This window comes from Lineus longissimus, chromosome 7 (assembly GCF_910592395.1).
Source record: "Lineus longissimus chromosome 7, tnLinLong1.2, whole genome shotgun sequence".
Classification (NCBI taxonomy): Eukaryota; Metazoa; Nemertea; class Pilidiophora; order Heteronemertea; family Lineidae; genus Lineus; species Lineus longissimus.
The window spans coordinates 20,673,667-20,695,305 of record NC_088314.1 but is presented as its reverse complement, the minus strand read 5'-3'; the positions used below and the strand labels follow the sequence as shown (position 1 = coordinate 20,695,305).

Genomic DNA, 21,639 nt, shown 5'->3' with positions numbered 1-21,639 from the left:
GAGCGCAAAAAGAAATGAGGAATGTCAAAGGTATCAGTGCCATATCTTTGATGGACGAGAGTCTGGCTTGTTCGGATTGGGTCTGATAGTAACATGAAATGGTATTATATGGGAAAAGATGTCCAAAACTACTGAGTATTATACAATAGCAAGAGAAAAAAAGTGGCAAACCATATGTTGGATGGGTGAGTCCTGTATTCTTTGTAAGGGTTAAGTCTGAAAGTTCCGCAAAAGTGTGTGTGAAATGAGACCCCAAACATATCAGATCAACAAGGACCTTGGTGGCGGCCATATCTTTGATGTAGGAGATTCTTATTGGTTTTTATTTTAGATTGCGTCCAGACTGTCTTGCAAAAGGTTGCAGACTAACGAGACGATCTAACCATAACAGGTTCCCGCATGAGAAACCAAACTCTCAAGAAATCTTCCCAATTTTTTCCAACCTGCTCAACGTCAAAAGCTATTAAAACATCATGTGAAAATATGACATGCAATAAGAGTCAAAGTCTTAACATCACTTCGGTTTCGTAAAATCAATTTTTGTTTCGTCGAATGCATGGCGTCTGGTGTAGCTGTAGGATACATGAAGACGGATTCTGCAAATCTCATGGGAGACTTTGCCCACATCTTGCTGGCGTGCAACAGGAAAAGCTTCAAAGTGTAACATTTGGATGAAAATCAACTTCAATCTGTAAACAAGGCAGCACTTGATTTTGTACTCAACTCACAGAAGGATACCCGTGTTACATGTCACTACATCAGAGGTGCTGCATATTGTAAGGAAGTCGGAAAGCATACATTATTGGACCCAGCGCAGCATGATCATTTGACCTGGACCAAACACGGTTTCAAAATCATGTCTCAATCTGCTGAAAGCAGAGCAAGTCTGAAAGGTTGAAAAAACAGGATTGAAAAGAACGAATAAGTTTTACTTCTAAAATCACAAACAGCCTAAGCCAAATGGAGGAATTACAACATAAGCATGGAATCTCAATCGTTTAAAAGCAGGTAGTCTTGAAAGCTGTCATCAACAGAACAGCTCATACTCTTTAAGAAAGAATGTGAAGGAGCTGGCAAAATAACAAGACGGTAATTGATTTTGGAGATGGTAACTGTGTGCATGTGTGACTTGGCTTAAGGAATTGAACCAGTGGCAGAGGTTCATGAGTGACCACTGAACACAGCACAAGTGGTCTTACGTCATTGGCACCATCCTTGGCCGTCAAATATTACTTCTAGTCCAGTTCACCTGAGTCATTCACACAGCTGGCAAGGAACCAAATCAACAGTGTTCTTCACCATAAAGTATTCCTAACCATAACAACTGCCGTATCCTACCAAAACACTCAACATTGGAATGAAGCTTGGGGCGGTTGTGATATGAGTGGTAGAGTAACCCACATGACAACTATCTATAAGCAGGAAGGTTCAAGCTGTAAAATGGAGATCTGGCCACATTGGAATGAAGCTTGGGGCGGTTGTGATATGTGTGGTAGAGTAACCCACATGACAACTATCTAGAAGCAGGAAGGTTCAAGCTGTAAAATGGACATCTGGCCACATTGGAATAAAGCTTGGGGCGGTTGTGATATGAGTGGTAGAGTAACCCACATGACAACTATCTAGAAGCAGGAAGGTTCAAGCTGTAAAATGGAGACCTGGCCTGCCGTGGTTATGACCTGAACAACGACAAGGCCAACTGAACTGAACAAGCCTCAACCCTCATACAGTACAACTACCCACAAGAATTGTTCAATTCATCAACATAAGTTAATGTGAACCAACAAACTTTAAACTGTACCCTGGTCCCGTTTTCGTCACATCTCTACTGGGTTAGGGCTTACAACATTTGTCAATTGGTCGTTTCACTACCACGGCAGGAGAGAAAGGAGAAGAAGAGACAAAGTGGTACCTACTCAGAATCAAGAGATGATGATACTGTCTCCCAGTCTCCATCCACAGTCTCCTCTGAGCTACTGTCATCGCTCGACGAATATAAAACGTCGTCAACAATTTCCAATGACCTCCTGACATCATGTCGCTTCCATAATGATAGTTTAACCATCTCCAATGCGATCTCGGTATCCCTTTCTGCCGATTTAGCAGAGAGCTTGTACCGTTCGTTTCTCGGTTTATGTTCAGTTTTGTTCCTACGCACAGCTTGTGCACTCGAATTTGAATCCTCTACCGTGCGCTCTGGTTCTGGACAATTCGTCACAACATAATCTTTCCACCCAAAATCATAGTTTTGGGAATGGTCCTCCTCATAAACATTATCATAATCACTCGACCTTCGCGAGTCTATATCTCGACCCTTACGACCATGGAGATCAAATTGATCATCACCCCAAGATTGTGACATTCTCAAGTTTTCCCTCTGGACATAATCCAACGCTGAATCGTAGAAGTCAGGTTTCAAGTCGTACTGTGACAAAGGGCGCTTGGGGTTTTTCTGATGGGAATAATCCACAGACAGATCATCACAATAATTCGCATATTCACGGGTTTTTTCATGAAATTGAGCATATTTATCACGGGTGTACTCTGGGTCATTTCGGTAATGGAGTAGATCATATTCAGACACAGGGCGCTTTTCTTGAAATCGCGACTTTTTATGTCGGACATAATCTGCGTCTTTTTCAACATCAGCAAATAAAGCATCCAAGTCTATAATCCTGGCATCACCTTCACTGATTGGTGAGACGTCAATACATGCCTGCTTTAGCTGGCTTAGCGCATCAGTGAAGAGAACATTGCAACTATCAACCTTTGACCCATGGGGCTTCTCCAGCCCGCGCACAAAATCTCCTTGCTCTGTCTCCTCGACAAACTCGTCACCTTGAACAGAATCCTCATCATCAAGTTCAAATGAAATGCCTTTGCCTTCAAGAGAGCAGCCACTGTTTGGGTCATACCCATGCCGGTGGAGTTCAGGCTCATCGACACCCAAGATATCTCTCCCATGCTCCCTCACCAACTCTGCATCCTCAAATTCCATCGCCCCAATATCTGCCTCGGGAGAAATATCATACTCTCCATAATCCGATTCACATCTCCCGCCCTCCAAGTCCAAAATCACGTCATCGAGACGCAAATTCAAGTTCAACTCCTCCTCCTTGGTAAATTTATCACCATATTCCAAACTATCGCTTCTTTCATACTTTTCAATATCAGGCAAATCAAGTTCAGAGTTGTGTACTGGCCTAATGCGACATGGATCAGGCAAGTTCAGATGGTCTGGTCTGTGACCAGAAGAGTCGGGCACTGGCTTAACATCCGTTGAATCAGGCAGATGCTGATGATTTGGTCCATGACCGGTGAAATCATGCTCATGTTGATGAATACAGGTTCTTTCTTGACACATTCCAGGCATAGCAACAAAGCCTTTGTTTAGAAAACCAACTGCAGTGGCTTGTGTTGCAATACTATTTTCTCTAACGCCAGAAACTGAGACTGAGTTGTCCCCAAGGAAAGATTGTTCGGCAGTAGTTTTGGCCACGAATACTGGCTCAACATTGGCACTGGCCACTAATACTGGCTCAACATCAGCATAGGCCACTAATACTGGTTCAACAGTAGTTCTGGCCACTAATACTGAACTGTTTTGATCAGCATTTTTTGTTTTGAGATCCGATTCACCACCAGTCAGATCTGTTTGACAATCGTAAGTTGGCTCAACACAAGCCGAAGAGGCGATGCCAGTCTTTTCAAGAGGGGATTTATTTTCTGTTAGATCAACTTCACTTTCCAGAGAGGAGCCAGTCAGATTAGTTTGATAATATTCAGTTAGGTCAACCCAACCTGAAGAAGCGATGTCAGATTTCTCAAAACCGGGTGGATCAAGTTCTGTTTGATGAACATTATCTCCCATTTCAAGAGAGGATTCATCTTTTTGTTGGTGAAGAACTTCCTTACAACACGGTTCAACAGTGTCTATTACAGATATTTCTATATCTGTGTTACTTCTCTCTGGTCCTGTGCTACTAACCCTTGTTTCATCATCTCCTGACCCAACGTCGTCTGCGAGTTCAATCACCGTATCTTTAGCTAGAACTGTCTGATAAGCTTCAGCTTCCACAACCCTTGGCACAACATTTGTGAGATCAATGCTCGTGCCTGGTGTAAGTTCTTCCCCAGCTGCAGATTCAACAAGAGTACCATCTTGTTCCAATATGCCGACTTTGGCATGATTTGGTGTTGACTTGTCAGCATCCTTTTTTACAGAATCCTGGTCAACTTTTGGGAGAGGTTCCTTCAAAACAACTACATTCGCATTGGCGCTTTTGAAGGCATTATGAAGTATCAAATCCTCTTCATCTCCATCTTGACCAAGGACGTCATGCTCCAATATCGGGATTATTGCCTCATCTGGTGTGATGGAGGCCCGGTCCATCCCAGGGAATGGATCGCGTATCCCACCCCAAGCTTGTGGTAGACAGTCGCTCCAATCATACACAGGTACTACTTTGAACTCATCATGACCAAGCTTGACCTCATCAGCTTCAGGTGAACTACTTTTATCATTATCCTCCTCATTATCTCCAAGTGAACCATCTTCGTGTCCATCATCAAGTTCACTACTACTAGACCTCGCCACTTTCTCTTCTGGCACAAAAGCCTTATCTAAAATTTCTCCAGGAGTCGTTGGGCTATCCTCATGGCAAGACAGATTCGCATCGCTATCAGATGATGTCACTGTACCATCAACAACGCCATAAAAGGTATCAATGAATTTCCGTGACACCGGTACAGTCGTTGGCCTTTTCACAGGTCTATTTAAAGAAATATCGCTACTGGTTTTACGCACATCTTCCAATTTTTGCAAAAATTCCGGATCAGACGGACCAGAGTCAAGAGAATTGATCGAAGTGGACAAGATTTCTTTGAGCTTGTCTGAGACTGATTCAGCAGCTGATCTTAGCCTCTCAGAATCTTCAGGAGAAACCGATATGGCAGAGTAGGAATCTGTCGGCGAAAGGTCCTGGTCATTATCAGAAGCAACTAAATCCTTCAATTCATCTGACACGGCTGAGAGCATGGAATCAGGATCAGGAGAGATATCCTGATCATCTTCTGGTAAGGATGGACTACGGGGAGAATTGGCCATAACTGCAGAGCTTGTTTCATTGAGCTCTTCAATTGCACTATGAAACATCTCATTCCATCCACACGACACTGGGACCACCGGTGCATCAGGGTCCATAATGGCTGGCTCTTCAATGGTGGTCTCCAAATAGTCTGGAACAGGCGGGAAGTCCAGAAAACACGGCAAGGCGTCATCTTCGACAGAAGAGTCAATTTGTTCCTCAACAGTGCTATAAAACATCTCTGGAAACTTATCATCTAAGTGTTCATCTTTGCCTAGACTTGAGTCGGAATTCTTCGGACTTTTCTCCTCAATGGTACTGTAGTACATCTCACCTTCGTCTTCCTTTAGAAGTTCAAAGAAGACATCTCCGTCTTCCTCCATGCCGTTTGAAAAATGGCCGTCAGCAGAATATAGAACTTCATGATCAGCAGAGGAATGACCTTCAGAGGAGTGACCTTCAGCTGAGGAGTGACCTTCAGCTGAGGAGTGACCTTCAGAGGACTGACCTTCACCAGAGGAATGACCTTCACCACTGGAGTGACCTTCAGTACTGGAGTGACCTTCAGTACTGGAGTGACCTTCAGTACTGGAGTGACCTTCAGCACTGGAGTGACCTTCAGCACTGGAGTGACCTTCAGCTGAAGAATTAGCTTTATCAGGAGAGTTACTATCAGCAGAAGAGCGACTTTCAGTTGAGGAACAACTTTCAGTAGGAGGACGACCTTCAGCAGAGGAATGACCTTCAACAGAAGACTGACCTTTGGAATCACTATCACCTTGTTCTGCATCCACAGAACTGTTTTCGCTCTGATATTCCAAAGATTCGTTACAGTCCGAGAAAATATCCTCAATTACGTCACAATCAACCACATCACAAAATACATCTGCATCAGACTCTGTCGATGTGCTTTTCAAGATGACGATTTTTGGCAGATCTGGCCAACGCTCAGATTCGCACCCGTCAGAGTCTGACAACACGTCGTCCACTAATTCTGATGCATCCCCAGTCATTTTCTCCAGAAATGAACTGTCATCGTACATGGAGGCCTCCTCGCTGGTCGCACCAGTTGAGTACAATAATTTCTCCTCCGTTGGACTACGATTGGGCAAAGGTTGTCCGCCTGGACTGAGCAGCGGCTGACCATCGGGCGCAAAATATATTCTATCACAATGTTCAGCGCCAGATGCAATATCTTGACGATCAGACGGATAAACTAACTTCTCCATAACTGGACTAGCATCGGGAGAAATTGGAGTGTCGTTGCGTAGACATTCAAGCAAGATCCTTTCTAAGAGATCATCATCCAAGCCATCATCGTAGTCCCTGGCTTCGGGTAAAACGTCCTCAGTTATAACATTACTATCATCCATGACTAGCACATCTACATCACCAACACCAGGACCTAAGTTGAAATTGACATCCTCTGATATTTTCGGGTCCTTTATTTGGAATGTACATTGATCTGCCAGACTATTATCCAAGTCCTCGCAACTGTCCAAATTACCCTGACCGGAGTCAACAGAAATGTCTCTACTCGTAGCACCACAACCCAGGGTGTAATTCTTATTGCTATCGCGGCCACTATCCATGCTATCTATATCCATACTCCAAGCATTTGAAGAATTAGAACTTTCCGGCGACTCTGAATTACTACTTCCATCAGGGGTTATCTTATTTTCCATGCCGTCACGAAATTCACAAAATTCTAAATCCTGTTTCAATTTTGAAACTGATGACATGGTATCCCTATCCATAACCTGATCAGTGACCACAGTCACCTCAAATCTACCTAATTCCTCAAACTGAGCCTCTAAGTCCTTAGATTGAGCTTCAACACCCTTTAAGTCCTTTGAATCAGCTCTAGAGCTAAAGTCTTCAGATTGATGGCTAACAAGAGCAGTTGCATCCTTTTCATCTTTTGAGTGGTGCCAAGTTATCCTTCGACAAAATAACGTCTGTAGACCTAAGTATGTGTTGATCAAGTAAGAAAGACGTACGCAGGGTATACAAATTGGAGCGTGTTCACGTTTATCAGAAGTGTGCCCTTCTTGGTCATAGCTGGACGAGATGATTCTAAGACTACAAAACTTCCTCATAGCGAACCGATGATCCTGTAATGTGTTTCGTACACATTTGTTCGTACATTCTATAAAGCTAGCAGTAGTATATCCACAGGTTACCTATGCTAGAACCCATAGCAAGATCACTTATTCATCTTGAACCGTATGGTTTTTTCTACAGATATGCGATATAATGTTCATGGCATTCCACCCCATCCATTAATCAGGCGATAAAGAAACTGGACCTTTAGACGAGCCTGAAGTCATCAAAGTCAGAATAAGTTACCCTTGATACGTTAGCGATCATCTGAGGGGGAAGCGTTACCAGAGTTATCTTTTGATAGACCTTTACCTTGACATTGAATCTCCTGATTTAAGCTTTCTTCATCGCAAGCAAGAAATCAAAGTTGAAATTAACTCTTGGCTATGACCAGACTCTGTGTTCCTATCTCTATTGCAACCTATGTTTATTGTGTATTCCTCTTTGCTGTTGTATTCCAGTAGAGTATTCGTTGCTGAATTCCTTTATTCCTATAGTGTTGCACTCCTTTGATCGGTTTCTCTACTAATCACTACAGTACTTCTCTACTTTCCTCTTCTTTCAAATGTATCCCCAACAACTAACCATGGTCAATTACATTAATCAATCGTATCCAAGGCCAGAGTAACTCATATTGCTAATTAGTTAACGTAGAATATCCATACACTGATCTGGCGCTCGCCTACCTTAGTGAGTAATATTCCACAAAACTGTTCCATGTAGGAGAGCGTCCATGGTATTCTTCTCCGTAGAGAATTGCCGCGCAGTAGATGGAATGAGCCAATATGTTGATATCCACCAGAATCTAACGAGTTGTTCTCCTTTCAGACGTTACACACAATCACCAGTGCATCGGAGTATGCTTCAATCCCCAACGCATTCAACAGAGAGCGACTTGCAATAGACTATTCAATTAAAGAACTGTTCGCATCAATCACCTTTGACAAGAATGATTTAACAGAATAGCAAAGTTCTTAATATTGCTGTGCAAAACCATTACTTTTGACAAGATTGTTCAAGAAATTGGCAATGTTGTTTTGACTACGGCTAAATAGTGTACACAATGAGTTTTTATCAAAACAAAATATGTGGAAATCCCAAAGTCGGAGTCATTCCAATGATGAACGAGTCGAAAGCGTGAATATCTCCATACTCTATGAGGTACCATCAAGCCTTGAGCTAGGTGCCCTACTGAACACCTGTAACAGGTGAGTTAGATTTTGCTCAAGAAATATACATGACCTCCTCATTGATCTAAAGAAATGTACAACCAAGAGTCTGGTTCACCTTTGCACAAATATCCACACATGAATTTCAATAATCAGTTGGCATCCTAGACGAAGTACCTCACTGTTGACATGAATTGCAATATTAGTATTGATATTAGTTAGACGCAATATCCGGTATATAGAGAGACACTCAGACCATGCTTACAGTTCAGAATCATATACTACACTTAAAATTCCAATACTAGGTATCGTTGACTTTCACGCAGCAGACGGAATTGATGTCGAGTTCAGTCCGGGCTCGTTGTACAATATGATGTATGAAATGTAAAATAGGCAGTTCTTACTTGAATACTGCTCACATACTTATCGCACAGAGAAGATTCTAGAATGATGGCCCACAACTGATCTGTCTTGAAAGATGACATGGAAATTCCTTTTGATTTTGTCCTGGCTTGTTTTTACTGTCATACTGATCCAAGTTGAGAGATGGTAACGCATGAACAGCACTGAAAAAACTGACTATTGAATCGTGATCCTGCGTTGAAAAACCAGTTGAGTTTATAGCCAGACTTGTTGTCTGATGCATGAATGGCAAAATGGATAAAACGGAGTCAGATCATGAACAGAGTTGAGTGATGAATGGATGAAACATGACAGACCCCAGTTACTGCGTTATCCTACAATAATGACCAGAAATGTACAGAAATGGCACACAGCTGATCAATGTTCCAGCGTTGAAATACGAGGCAGAAATGAAATTCTGTCACAAGAGTACGCACTCCTCACTGAACCACCAACAGTTTCTCTGTGCTTGCTTGATTCCAATTCCAATACTACACAGGCTAGCCTAGAGCTAAATGTCTTTCAGACGCAATGTAGCGTAGACTGATCAAGCGGTTCTACACACTGTGCTTCACTCCCCTTAAGCCGGAGCTCAGCAGTTCCTCTTGTGTCTTCACCGGCTGGGCTCTGCGCAATGAACATGCTCCATTCCAATAGTCGGCCTGGAGTGTGCGGGGAAATCAATTTGTGCACGGTATCTGCTCTTGGGGAACGTCAATAGCTTCAAACACAATCCATAAAAGTGTCAAGTTTTTTGTCTTTGAGGATCAACCACAGACACTTTGACGATTGCCTGCAAGATGGGCATTGTCATGAAAAAGTGTTTTGTCTTTCGTAGCTACTGTCGGTGGTATCCATAGGCTGTGCTCCAATATCGATAAAAGTGTCAATATTTTGTTTTAGAGAGGGAACCATTGACACTTTACATGATCCGTTGTCTAGGCACAGGCACTTAATCTTTCGTATCTGCCCACATCCACTCTCAGGAACCATCAATAACTCCAAACGCTATCCATGAAATCATCAAATGTTTCTCTTTGAGAAGGAACCATTAGCAATTTAAACATTGTCCATCAGCTGGGCACAACACTCTTGTCTGGTAGCTAATGACACTTACCAGTCTATCGTCATGGCTCCCTTGATAAATTAGTCTTTAAGATGTTTGTATATATAGCCAGTTCACACAACATTTCATTATGGGAACTTTCGATATTTAGTAAAGTACATTTACCACGCTCTGTAGTTCTTTTCATGAGCAGAGCAGCAATATTTCGTATGTTTTATATACACTCAGTCATCTATCACAATTCATTTGAAGTCAATGTGTGTTCCATTCATTGGTGAACAGTTAGCAACTACCATGGTGTGAGTACGCTCTTGGTCAATATCACCAATTATATTCTGAAGAGAAGGTGTTGGGATTTTCATATGACAACCAAATGAGTCATGAGGATAAAGTCTTTCTATGGACTGTTTTAAACTGATATTCTCGTATATACAGTTAAGACAGTCAGTGGTTCAAGAAGTGGCAAGTCTGATAATCGCTCTGCAGAGTCCTTCAAACGATGACATCACGTGTTTTACTGCTAACCTGTTAATGTTTGTAAGTGTCATATCAGTCAGCACTCACAGTCGTTTAGAAGGTCCATTTCATCCAAATCAACTCAATAAACGATTAACATGAATTGATGACCATTTGAATCCCAGGAGGTGCTTATGCCATTATTGAAATAGTTCAAACATTTTGCCAAATGATGCTGTCCAGACCATTTCACGATTCAGCAATCTGCAAATATTCCATTATGAAGGTTTTCTCCATTCATGAAATGCCAAGGATGATGTCGCTGAATGCGTACACTTCCGACACATGATTCCGGCAGGAAAAAGTAGTCCACATCAGTCCAACAATGAGATACCAGCGCACAATACACCCTATATACCATCAGACATCGGAGAAAAATCTCATCATTCACACACTCCTCCCCAAGGCAGCACACACAAAAATGATTTTTATACGGATATTTCCTTTCAGATCGAAAAAACTTCAACATATGTAAATGTCAATTCAACTCAAAAGTTGATATTCAGAAATATAACTCAGTCATTTCTGAGTCACCCTACCAACTCTCTGAGGCTTTTTTGTAAATCCAACATTTCTTTTGTCAACATTACCAATACTTATTCCACAAGTTTTCCCCAGGCAATCGCAAGCATTACGCATGTCAATTAGCCCATAGATATGGCACCTGTTCTGTCATGTCTCCACCATTCATAAAATTGTAAACAGTCCACACAATTCATATTTTTATCCATCTTATGCCATATCAAGCATTTTTCTGTTCTGACACCGAAATCCACAAAATTATCATTTGTAAGGCCGAGAGAGAAAATTGTGTGTTTATCTGTCAACAAACTATTTTCACAATTCTGAATTCTTGAAAGTTGTTTTTCTTAACATTGCCCAATGCTTCAGGTGTTAATAGCAGGGTGTTTTGGCTTCAGGTGTAAAACCTTGTCCAGGGTGGCCCATTCTTTACTAACGGCTACAAGGAAGCCAACTGAATCATCCACTGCTCATTTTTTTGGTAGAAATACACATTTTCGTGAAGCCACATAAATTATGCTGCTCTATACATGGTGTGAATGCTGCCAATTGTATTCATTCTGAACATTCTGAGGTTGGTCGTTTGTTGTATTTATGCAGCCATTCATGACTAATCGTTGTAAATATTACAATAAATAGACAAAGTCTGTCAATCTACGGCACTGCACGGTGACGAGTTTAATCCCCTTCTATATACTCAGGCCGACCAAGCATGTACAATAAAGGGATCATAAAAAAGACAATACAGCCAGCAAATAGCACATCAGTCAGTAAAAACATGAAAACAATTTTAGACATGTTTGGAGAATTCGGCAACAACATAGTTTTTAACAGATCCCATAAATCAGTAAAGTTTTATACCGTTTTCGTTGAACTGAACTAGAGGCAGGCAAATCTTATGAAAGACACAAGGAAGGGGAGTGTGTGAATGAACCATGAACATTTCCGATTCAAATTTCAAATTTTCAACTCCAAATCTCATATTCAGTAATATCCCACAGTCAGCTTATTCAACTCACGAAGCACCCACTCGCTATTTGAAATACACAAGAAAGCTCATTACATCGAATGATAACCCACTCACACAGACGTCTGGAATTCAAATGAAATTTCCAATGATTTTTTAAACAACACATTGAGGATGCGACGATGTGCAGTGTACATACGCAAAACCTGGCACACGGTGTTACCACACACAAATAGATCAAAACAACTGTACGAATCAATGTTTTAATATCATCCAGGCCGTTAACTATAGCTTTATCAGATGGATAACCCTCCTGTTCCTCCCACACTTGCCTGACAAAGTATGAAAACGTCAAAGCTTGTTGATTACATCGATAGATTTACAGCTATATTGCGAAGATCAAATAACAGATACGATGCCAGATGAATCAAATCGGAGGCTGAAGAAGTTATTTTTAGAAATGTTATTATCAAAAGCAATTTTATGCCATGTCATGAAAGGCGTTTATCAAAAATGTTTTCCAACATGAACTTTTTTAACCTGCCCAGCCAATTATACTAAAACTTCTTTTTCATTTCTATCAAAACCAATTCAATGCGCTACTTATACAGGGTGAGTCTACGACCGTGTATCATAAAATATGCAAGTACGTGTTTTATTTTAGCGGATTTTGCAAATAATTACTATTTGCAACAGAAAAATTGTCAAAAATCGGGGCTTGCAGTGTCCTCCAACAGAACCTTTCCAATGAAAGCAAGACATAAACACAAAAGATAGAAACACTGCCTCGAATTCCTCAACAAATCTCATCCATAATGCATCATATTTGCACTCTAGAAGGATTACCCAAAGGCTGCATGGAAAGAATTCAACCATACTCCAATAATACAGGCGCCACGTGCTACCGAACAAAGCAACCACATTACTTTTTCAAAAACATAAGATCTTAGCATACATGCTATATAGCCATAACTAGCCAAAGGGGACTAGGAATGCCCAGTCAACAAATCATATTGGAAATTGCAAACTTTTCTTGCATGAGTTATTTTGGTGGATTTCACTAATAACAAGCAGGCAGCAGACATCCACCGAAGAAATTATTCCAAATTGAGAACTTTTTTATCAGATATTCACTGCGTAGAACTTTTTCTAATATTAGCCAGAGGAAGGGATTAGTAACAGATGGATCAATAGACAGGTTTGGTCTGAAACCCATCGAGACTTGCTGAAAAAGGCCCCAGAAAGCATTTTTTTGTTTCTCAAAGAGCGCACATTTGTTTCGGAGAAGTTGCTGATAAGTTCAGCGACAACTGACAGTCACCTCAAACAAAAGGAGAGGTCAAGTCTCCATTTATCGACTGCGTACAGAGCACTGCAGACTCCAGCAGCACCTGAAACTAGGGTTCCATCCAACTGCTTCCAGCGAATCTGGACTGGTGTTCTTGGTGACCAAATGCCAGGGCACATTCCACGAGATCATCCCTTGATGAAAGGGTGAAACATCTACAATGTGTCACTTTCTCAATCTGTGATGACGAAGCCTCTCTATTGTGTACTTGACTGATCTTGAAACAGATCAAGCCGTCATATCCACATGGTGAAGTTATAAGTTATTGAAAAACATCCCAGCTCGGCGAAATTAACATGAAATTCTCATTAGACGGATAACAATGGGGCGGAGAATAACACGGCAGATTTCTATGAATCAGACGTTGGTGTGGACCGACACGAGGTTAATCATCTTGGTGTGAAAGGCTGGATACTATTATACGAGGTTTCTCATCTAGAGCCTGTACCAGGGCAAAGAAGGGACCACTTACAAAGGAGGAACAGGCACAATTTGTATGGACTGTTTCTCACTGGGCAAAGATGGAGCGGCCCGAATGAAGAAGTTCACACAGCGCTTTTTCAATCCTGACCAATGCGCTTCATCATCCCGAACCTTCCAACTCAAACGTGGAAAGAACAAAGAGACTCAGGAGGGAATCGAATTCGCAACCTCCTGGGTCTGAAGACTGACACTCTTACCACCATACCACCACACTTCCCAATACTTCTGAACAGTATACAAAATGCAGGTACGGCCTCAGTTTTTCTTCGTGAAACATTACAATTGCAGAACACATCACATGTGACTTATCACGAACATGGAATACAGATGAGATCTAATAATATCATCAAATATTTAGCGCGGACTATCATGTTATAATAGACGTCATCTCATCTCGTCATGGAGGAGGCCACCTGATGGATACAAATAATCAAATGCGATGACACACAAAGGATGAGAAACGTGTAAGACGGGATCTTGAGGTATCGTGATGATCAGGGAAGGACAAGCGACCACAAGGGCCTCGCCATTCCCGTGCAGGCTGAACCTTGTTCACACAGGATCACCAACGATCAACTTGAGATTTAGGATTAAGAATCATCCCGAAACAGCCAACGCTGCTGTGACTTCAGCAGCACAGTTTGAGGGCACATGCTCTCCAATAGACACCAAAACGTGATTTTCATGCAGTTTTGGCCAATTCACAGACTGACAGAGACTTGCACTGTCATCAGGACCAGTTGCACCATCACTGATCCTTCCTCAACAGATGACACTGTCATTGTGAAACAAAGCAGCCATCTCTGTCGATGACTCATCGCCATTACGATGACAGCGTATGGCGTCTTCACAAATTGGATTCTGGTGGCGAGCGTGCATGATCTCGCCTCTTTCTATCCAAACTGTTGCCTTAGAGATTACCAGCGCATCACTGAAGTGATCCATCAAGACCTGGGAGCGCCGGAAAATAAACCCTTTCTGGTCTCAATATTTTAGAGAGATAATTCTTCTTCTTCTGTGTTTGGAATTTTTTTAATTCATGCCAGACAGTCGGTGTGTTTTTGGTAATGAAGTCGGCTCCTAGAGCATTTTTTGCCACAGAGCCTTAGAGGTTTGTGGTCAGAGTGGTGTCCTTTGGCCAGTATTCCTCTCTATTCTTCATCAGCAAGCAGGTCGAGAGCTTTGTGGTCATGGACACATCACACGACTTTAAACCAGACAGACATCTCAAGAACAAAGCAAATCAAAGTTATGTTTTTGTGTCAGGCACAATTACAGCTTTTTTCAAATCTTGGCTCTAGAGAAGTCAAAAATTTACTTTTCAGAAATCCAACCAGTGCAATGTTTTTTTGCACAATTGGCAAAAAATAATGCAAAGAATTTACTTTTCACACTACTGCAGCTATAGGTTTTTCCTTAAAGAAAATAATATTTCCACTGACTCATCTAGCGTTCAAATCACACACTCCCTAGTCATGCCTCCAGGGAATCATTCAATGTAATAATCAGTTTTTTTCCGACAGGCGGAAGAAACAATACTGTTGGAAATGTCACGCAGTGAAGTTATTCGCTATGTAGTGAGAATAATGATGACACGACAGCCGTTAAAGATGACTTTCTTTCGACATTTCTTTGAGATCTAATGCTACAGCCGTGTTCATTGATCGAGAAAGTTTTCATCAAAGGTGATGTTCGTTTCTTTGGAAATCTGACGACAACTTGATTGTTTTAATAGTCAGAGTAAGGACTATGAGATTAGGACGGGTATCCAATTCTCATTGGGATAATGTGGGCTCAACACCAGAGACAGACATCAGTCCTGTAGGTGATAAACAGGAGACTGAACTGCAGAAGTTATAATCAAATGATTTGATGAACATATCAACCTAATCAACCGTGTCCACAACATCAGCATGACCCACGAAAAAACACAAAACTGCCAGCGCATCCGATTATTAATCCATCACCAAAGGAGACAATGTCAGCTGGTTCAATTTTAGCATCACTGTTTCCAAGGTAACCGCATCTTAGCGGTCAAGTATTCGAATAAGGCGCATCTACTGACGTCTGATTGATTGATAAACGCCTCTATATCTGAAGGTCAAAGGTCGTGACCAGCCCCTGATGGATCCCAGAGGAAGTGACTGTCAACCTGTAAGAAGACGTCTGAATATCAGATCATCGTCTTCTCATCAGGCTAAAGAGGGCAGCACATTCCAAGTGAGGTCACTTTCTTTGAAAGATGACGACACATCAGTGATATTTTGGGATGGTGCAGAACCTGAACTAAGACTGACATCTAAACTATTTACAGAGTAATGATTCCATACCAACATATTAACATCTTTTTCAGGTTTTCTTTCCAAATTCCACTTTGGAAATCGAGATCAATCAAACAAAAGTGTCAGATGGCCCAACAGTGGAACAGGAGGACAACCCAAGAAGAAGAATACGAGACAGGACTACAAATAAAGCCAAACTAATTTTGAAAGGGACTTTTATTTCTGTAGTATAAGTGGCAGACAAAGGTGAAACCAAGCCAGACTCAAAAATGTGGACAATAAACGGAAACTACAGCTGACAGAACCGACCTGACAGAATTACAGAACCAAAACCTACAGCAACAATCACTATGGAGTCATTCCACCCCAAGTTGCAAAATACACCCATACATTCCATAGGAATCATTGTGTGAAAGGTGGGTGAGACCACTTGGTCCATTTCACCAAAATAAGCCAGACTCCCAATACACTTCCTAACGAAATTCCCCATCAATGTTCAAGGAACTTTTGGCCAACTTGGGGCGAAATTATAAAATCAAATCGTACTTACATTGAGCAAGACTATAGATAATCACGGACAGGACTAAATTTAAACGTGTGCCAGGTTTTGTATTTGTATTAAATCCCAAACAAAATCAATCACCGGAAACAAACTCAATAAATCCATGACCGAATATGTGAGAAATCGTCTCATGGCGGCGGGCATCAGCAGAATCTACACAAGAGTGGGTTATCACGCGATGCATTCAGAAAATACCAACTACGACAAGATGTAGCATAAACGTGTGGATTTCGACCATGCGTATTGATGCCAAGTAGAAACACATCTCCCAGACACACACAGGAGTTTACCATGCGAGCTCGAGACCAGTGTCGTTGAATCAATAATTCCTATAAATTGCTATCAGAGTGGATTGGTTAGATCCTGTGAGAGGCGCTCGGGACTGGGAGGTAAAGGAGAGATGCAGTGTCACACGCCGAGAAAAACTCAACGTTACTGTGATTGTCACGGATAGAGTAATATGGGCTATATGCTCTAAAAGGCTATTGCTGTGCAGAGTGTCCTGGCCTGATCCTTGGAGTGATTCTCTAAATCAAGATAACTAGTGTTACAGATTCACTAGGTGAACCTCTTCCACTATACACCCAAACCTTTCACCTCTGAACGTCTTATTCCGAGAGACGTACTGGGAAAGAAAACGATAGTTGCCAAGTCAAGAGCCAGAAACTATCAACAACCCCAAGGTGTTTGGTATTGCCAGGACTCACAAATTCATCGGTTGAATTAATTTTCGGAAAATGATCATGAATATTTCAAACGGGAATAAATGAACCTATAGAGAAGTATTCATGTGATGTAGAGCCAAGCTCTGATTATATCACCGAGACCTGCATTTTGACTTGTGTAAGGTTTGATAATGTAGACTTTGAATATCGAATGATATTGTTTATCAGGTTGGCCTGGGCGATTTGCAATATTGCCATGTAAGTTAAAAAGCAGTATCTAGGCAAAGTGTTCGAGTTCATCAAAAATCTGCAAAAAGTAAAACATGTGTAAAAGTTTGTTGGTTCACAGTAGGTATGGGATGAGGATATCTCGCATGCAATGAACGCCTCCACCCCATGGAAGCAGGCAGTGCAGTTATACAGTGATAGGTATTTGATTGATTCCACCGAGTGATCAATGTGTAATTGTTCAATATGTCGTCATTAAGTGGGTGGAACAGATATTGATGATATTAATGATTCTAGGATATTCGAAGCCTTCAGTATTGGGTACATTGGGTACAGTCTCTGGTAATGATAGAAGGCTAATTAGGACTGCATTATAGCATTACATTTTCGTTCTGAAATGTCACAACACCCTGACACTGAGGCTTCACGTGATCGATACCAGTAGGTCAGATCTGAGGAGCCTTGACCCGCGCCTAGCTACACGTAGCTCTCTGCTCGGCTGATCAAGAGGTCATGCAAATCCACTGCGCCAACAGACACACAGAGCCATCTATACTATACAAGCTACACTAACTGACAGCAACATCAATTCTAGAGTCACCAGATATCAATACACAAGCGTGCCGACACTATTGGTAACCTAATTCAGACACTGAAGCATTGGAAGCGGATTGATCAATGGATTGGATCAATGGCGATGTCACTCAAAAGTATCTGAATCTCAACACTCCCATAGGACAGCGGGAACAGTGGTAATGGTACCATACAGAATGAACACCATAGAAAGGGGGGAACAGTGGTAATGGTACCATACAGAATGAACACCATAGAAAGGGGGGAACAGTGGTAATGGTACCATACAGAATGAACACCATAGGAGGGGGGGGGGGGGGACAGTGGTAATGGTACCATCCAGAATGAACACCATAGGAGGGGGGAACAGTGGTAATGGTACCATACAGAATGAACACCATAGGACAGCGGGAACAGTGGTAATGGTACCATCCAGAATGAACACCATAGAAAGGGGGGAACAGTGGTAATGGTACCAAACAGAATGAACACCATAGGACAGCGGGAACAGTGGTAATGGTACCATACAGAATGAACACCATTGGAGGGGGGAACAGTGGTAATGGTACCATACAGAATGAACACCATTGGAGGGGGGAACAGTGGTAATGGTACCATACAGAATGAACACCATAGGAGGGGGAACAGTGGTAATGGTACCATACAGAATGAACACCGAAGAAGAAAATGTCTGCATCTTACCTTCCCCGTACCTCAACTCTCAACTTCTTCTTGAAAAGACTAAAGAACCTCACACGTGCAGCAAAGGCGTTCATATCCTTACACAGGTCACTTTACTTGCATTGTAACATCCGTGGGGAACAGAATCAGTGCGCAAATGGTTTCATGACAAATAGCTAAGCAAGAGCTTTGCCACATTCTAATGTAAGGACAATCCTATGAGGGACAATTTCTGTCCCAAGGAATAGTGATAGACTGTTGATCAGAACATTGAAAATGTGAGAAATTTTGAGAAGTTCAACACCAGGTTGCTTAATGCAGAGAATCCCAGAGTGATCCGAATTAAAGTAACAAAATATGAAATCCTTGCAATTCTAATTTCCGAATCCTGAACTGCACAAACTGAGTGGTCGTGCACAGCCTGAAGACGACTCACCATGACCGTGTCTCCTATGAATTAATCAAACATCCCACATGTCCACATGAGACATATCTAACCAAGTTATCGCCATTTGGCCAAATCACTCGCTATGCAAATCTATTTTGCAAACTCCTTGCAAATCAACAGTTAGCCTGACTGGTTATTTACGATCAGTGTTTGTAATCAGCTCTGGTGATTTATTGACCGTGATTTCCCCAAGATTCCCAGTTGGGGGTCCCACATGACAATGCAGAGTTTTACTCCAGGCCAAGTTTAATTTATTTCTCGGTTTTGGGATTTTCAAGAGAGAAACTTTTTCAAATTTGAAGTTTTGAAATTTGTAAAACTCACAAAAAGCTTGTAAATAACCACTATAAGTTGCAAAATGACTTCCCTGTCGGGAGAGTCACCTTAGATTTGGTTTGAAAACATAAGCACTGCAATGTGAAATACACTACATCTTAATCTAATTGGTACGGCACTGGCAGAATCCTTTGAAATTACTGCTTTTCATCTACTCTCCTAACCACCCAATTATCAATTTCAGGAGCCCTACAAGACCGTAATCCAACAAATGTAAAACGTGTGGCCTAATTATCTCAAAGGACAAGCTGCCCGGGGTAAGATTTGATGTGAGATTCTTTTGAATATAAAAATTTTCTATCAAATATGATCTATGACTATTATTGACTGTTGAGATCTGAATCTTGGCAACCAAATGAATGTTTTAAGTAAATATCACAGAAAAACCAGTACCATTGATAGTGGAATTATGATTTTGGATGCCATTACTGATTTCATTGAGTTCTGAGGCCAGGGCCAATCAGCATAGCTTGATAGGCTTTTCATTGGATGACACCAGTGTCAACACTAGTTCCACCTATACAAAACATCAGGAACCAACCACTGCATGTAAACAGTAAAGTGACCAAAAAGTGCCATATGGCAATATTGCCTTGAACAGTGTTGCACATGAGTCATTGGATTCAATGATAAAGAGTGAATTATAAACGGAACTCCCTAATGAATAATCTCAAGAGAAAAACAATTCATACAAGTTGACTCCCTTTGAGAAAATCATAGAGAACTTTCAAGTGGAGACACGGCTGCAGGCCAACGAAGAATCTTGTATTGACTGATATGTTCATCATGATCGTGTCAGCAGTAATCTATTAATACGACTCTAAAAATAGTCTAACACGACAACGGCAGTATGATAATCATCGCTACATCATCACAACAATAGATACAACTGTGATACAATGTAACAATATGTCACCAGGAGTTTCAGATAGCTGTGAGCGTATGAGTGACATTAGTCACACATTCTGTGAAAATAGATCCCAGCAGGACATCATCATCGGGTGACACAACATGCAGACATTCTATGTGCACCTGGTAACTTAGCAAATCTATATCCAATTCCCATCATAGGACAACTCAGAGCACTGGAGGGTCAGAGAGAGGATGGGAATAGCAGCAATAAAATGTATTATCTACTTTATGACTTTGAGGCAGTCATCTCTCCAAGCCCAAGTCCTTATACTAACCCCTCTCAACCAATGGGGGGAAATGTCTAAGGGGGTTTTTGAGCAGGGCTGAAGAAGCGAGCATTAAACCCTGATTTTCTCAGGACAATAGTTGGATCAATCAATGAAAAACCTCAACAAAATTGTAACAGAGGTTTTTTACTAGAACCAGTGAAACTTGTTAAGTCGACTGGATCCTCAGGTATTGTCTTCTTTAGCATGTGGGGCTGAAATCCCTGAAAGTGTGTTCGTTAGGAACACTCGCTGACTGGCACAGCATTGATCAACCACCTGCCAATACTTCCATGCAGAAGTGATTGATCTGTGTATTACAGCTACTGCGTATGAAAACACCCACAGGGAATTGCCATTACCACTACCAGTGAAATATTGCAATGTTACAATACTCTGATTCGGCATTAACACCTTAGACTCGAAAGAAATAAATGTATTAGCACTGTCTTTTGCATGTACATGCAAATATGGATTAATCTATATTTGATTGATGTAGGCAAGCAAGGGTGGATGTAACATTGTGGTCATTCAACTTCAAGGAACATGTGGTCATTCTTGTTCCAAGACATCCCAGGACGACCCTATCTGTATTGGCTATGTCATAAAAGACTACAACCTTAAACAAAACACGCGCTTGAGGTTAGGTTTGATATTACATCTCTGTGCAAGAAGCTTGAAAATAAACCATTACTTTGACTGACAAAGGTGTCCCAGCACCGCACACCAAGCACAGAACACGAAAAAGACGAGAGAATCTAGCTTGTACCAAATAAGCTGCTGCTAAAGCCTCACATCACAATTTTTTCAAATATTTGTGAAGACAACCTCAGAAACTCTCACATCTTCAGCCAGAAATAGCAAGTCTAATCGCCTCCAAGCACAGAAAACCTCATCAATGCCTATAAACACTGCAAACCCCAGTAGAGAAAGCAGAATCAACAATCTGCTGAAAGGTGCATATCTCGCTGTGAATCATTTGTAAGATGTCTTTTTTAATGAGCTTGGTTTGCATTGATCAAG

At 41.5% G+C, this 21,639-nt stretch overlaps 1 protein-coding gene across 2 annotated transcripts in view; it reads right to left on the bottom strand.

Annotated features, from left to right (window-relative positions):
* Positions 1–11,046, bottom strand: part of LOC135491233 (uncharacterized) — a 50,403-nt gene extending 39,357 nt beyond the window's left edge. Inside the window, exon 1 of one of the 2 annotated variants that reach the window (XM_064776966.1) lies at positions 1,917–11,046. In XM_064776966.1, coding sequence (XP_064633036.1) covers positions 1,917–7,186 — 5,270 coding nt within the window. In that variant the 5' untranslated portion in view covers positions 7,187–11,046. The remainder of the gene's footprint in view (positions 1–1,916) is intronic. The other variant, XM_064776965.1, reaches the window with a different exon arrangement.
* Between the last annotated feature and the right edge of the window lie 10,593 nt (positions 11,047–21,639).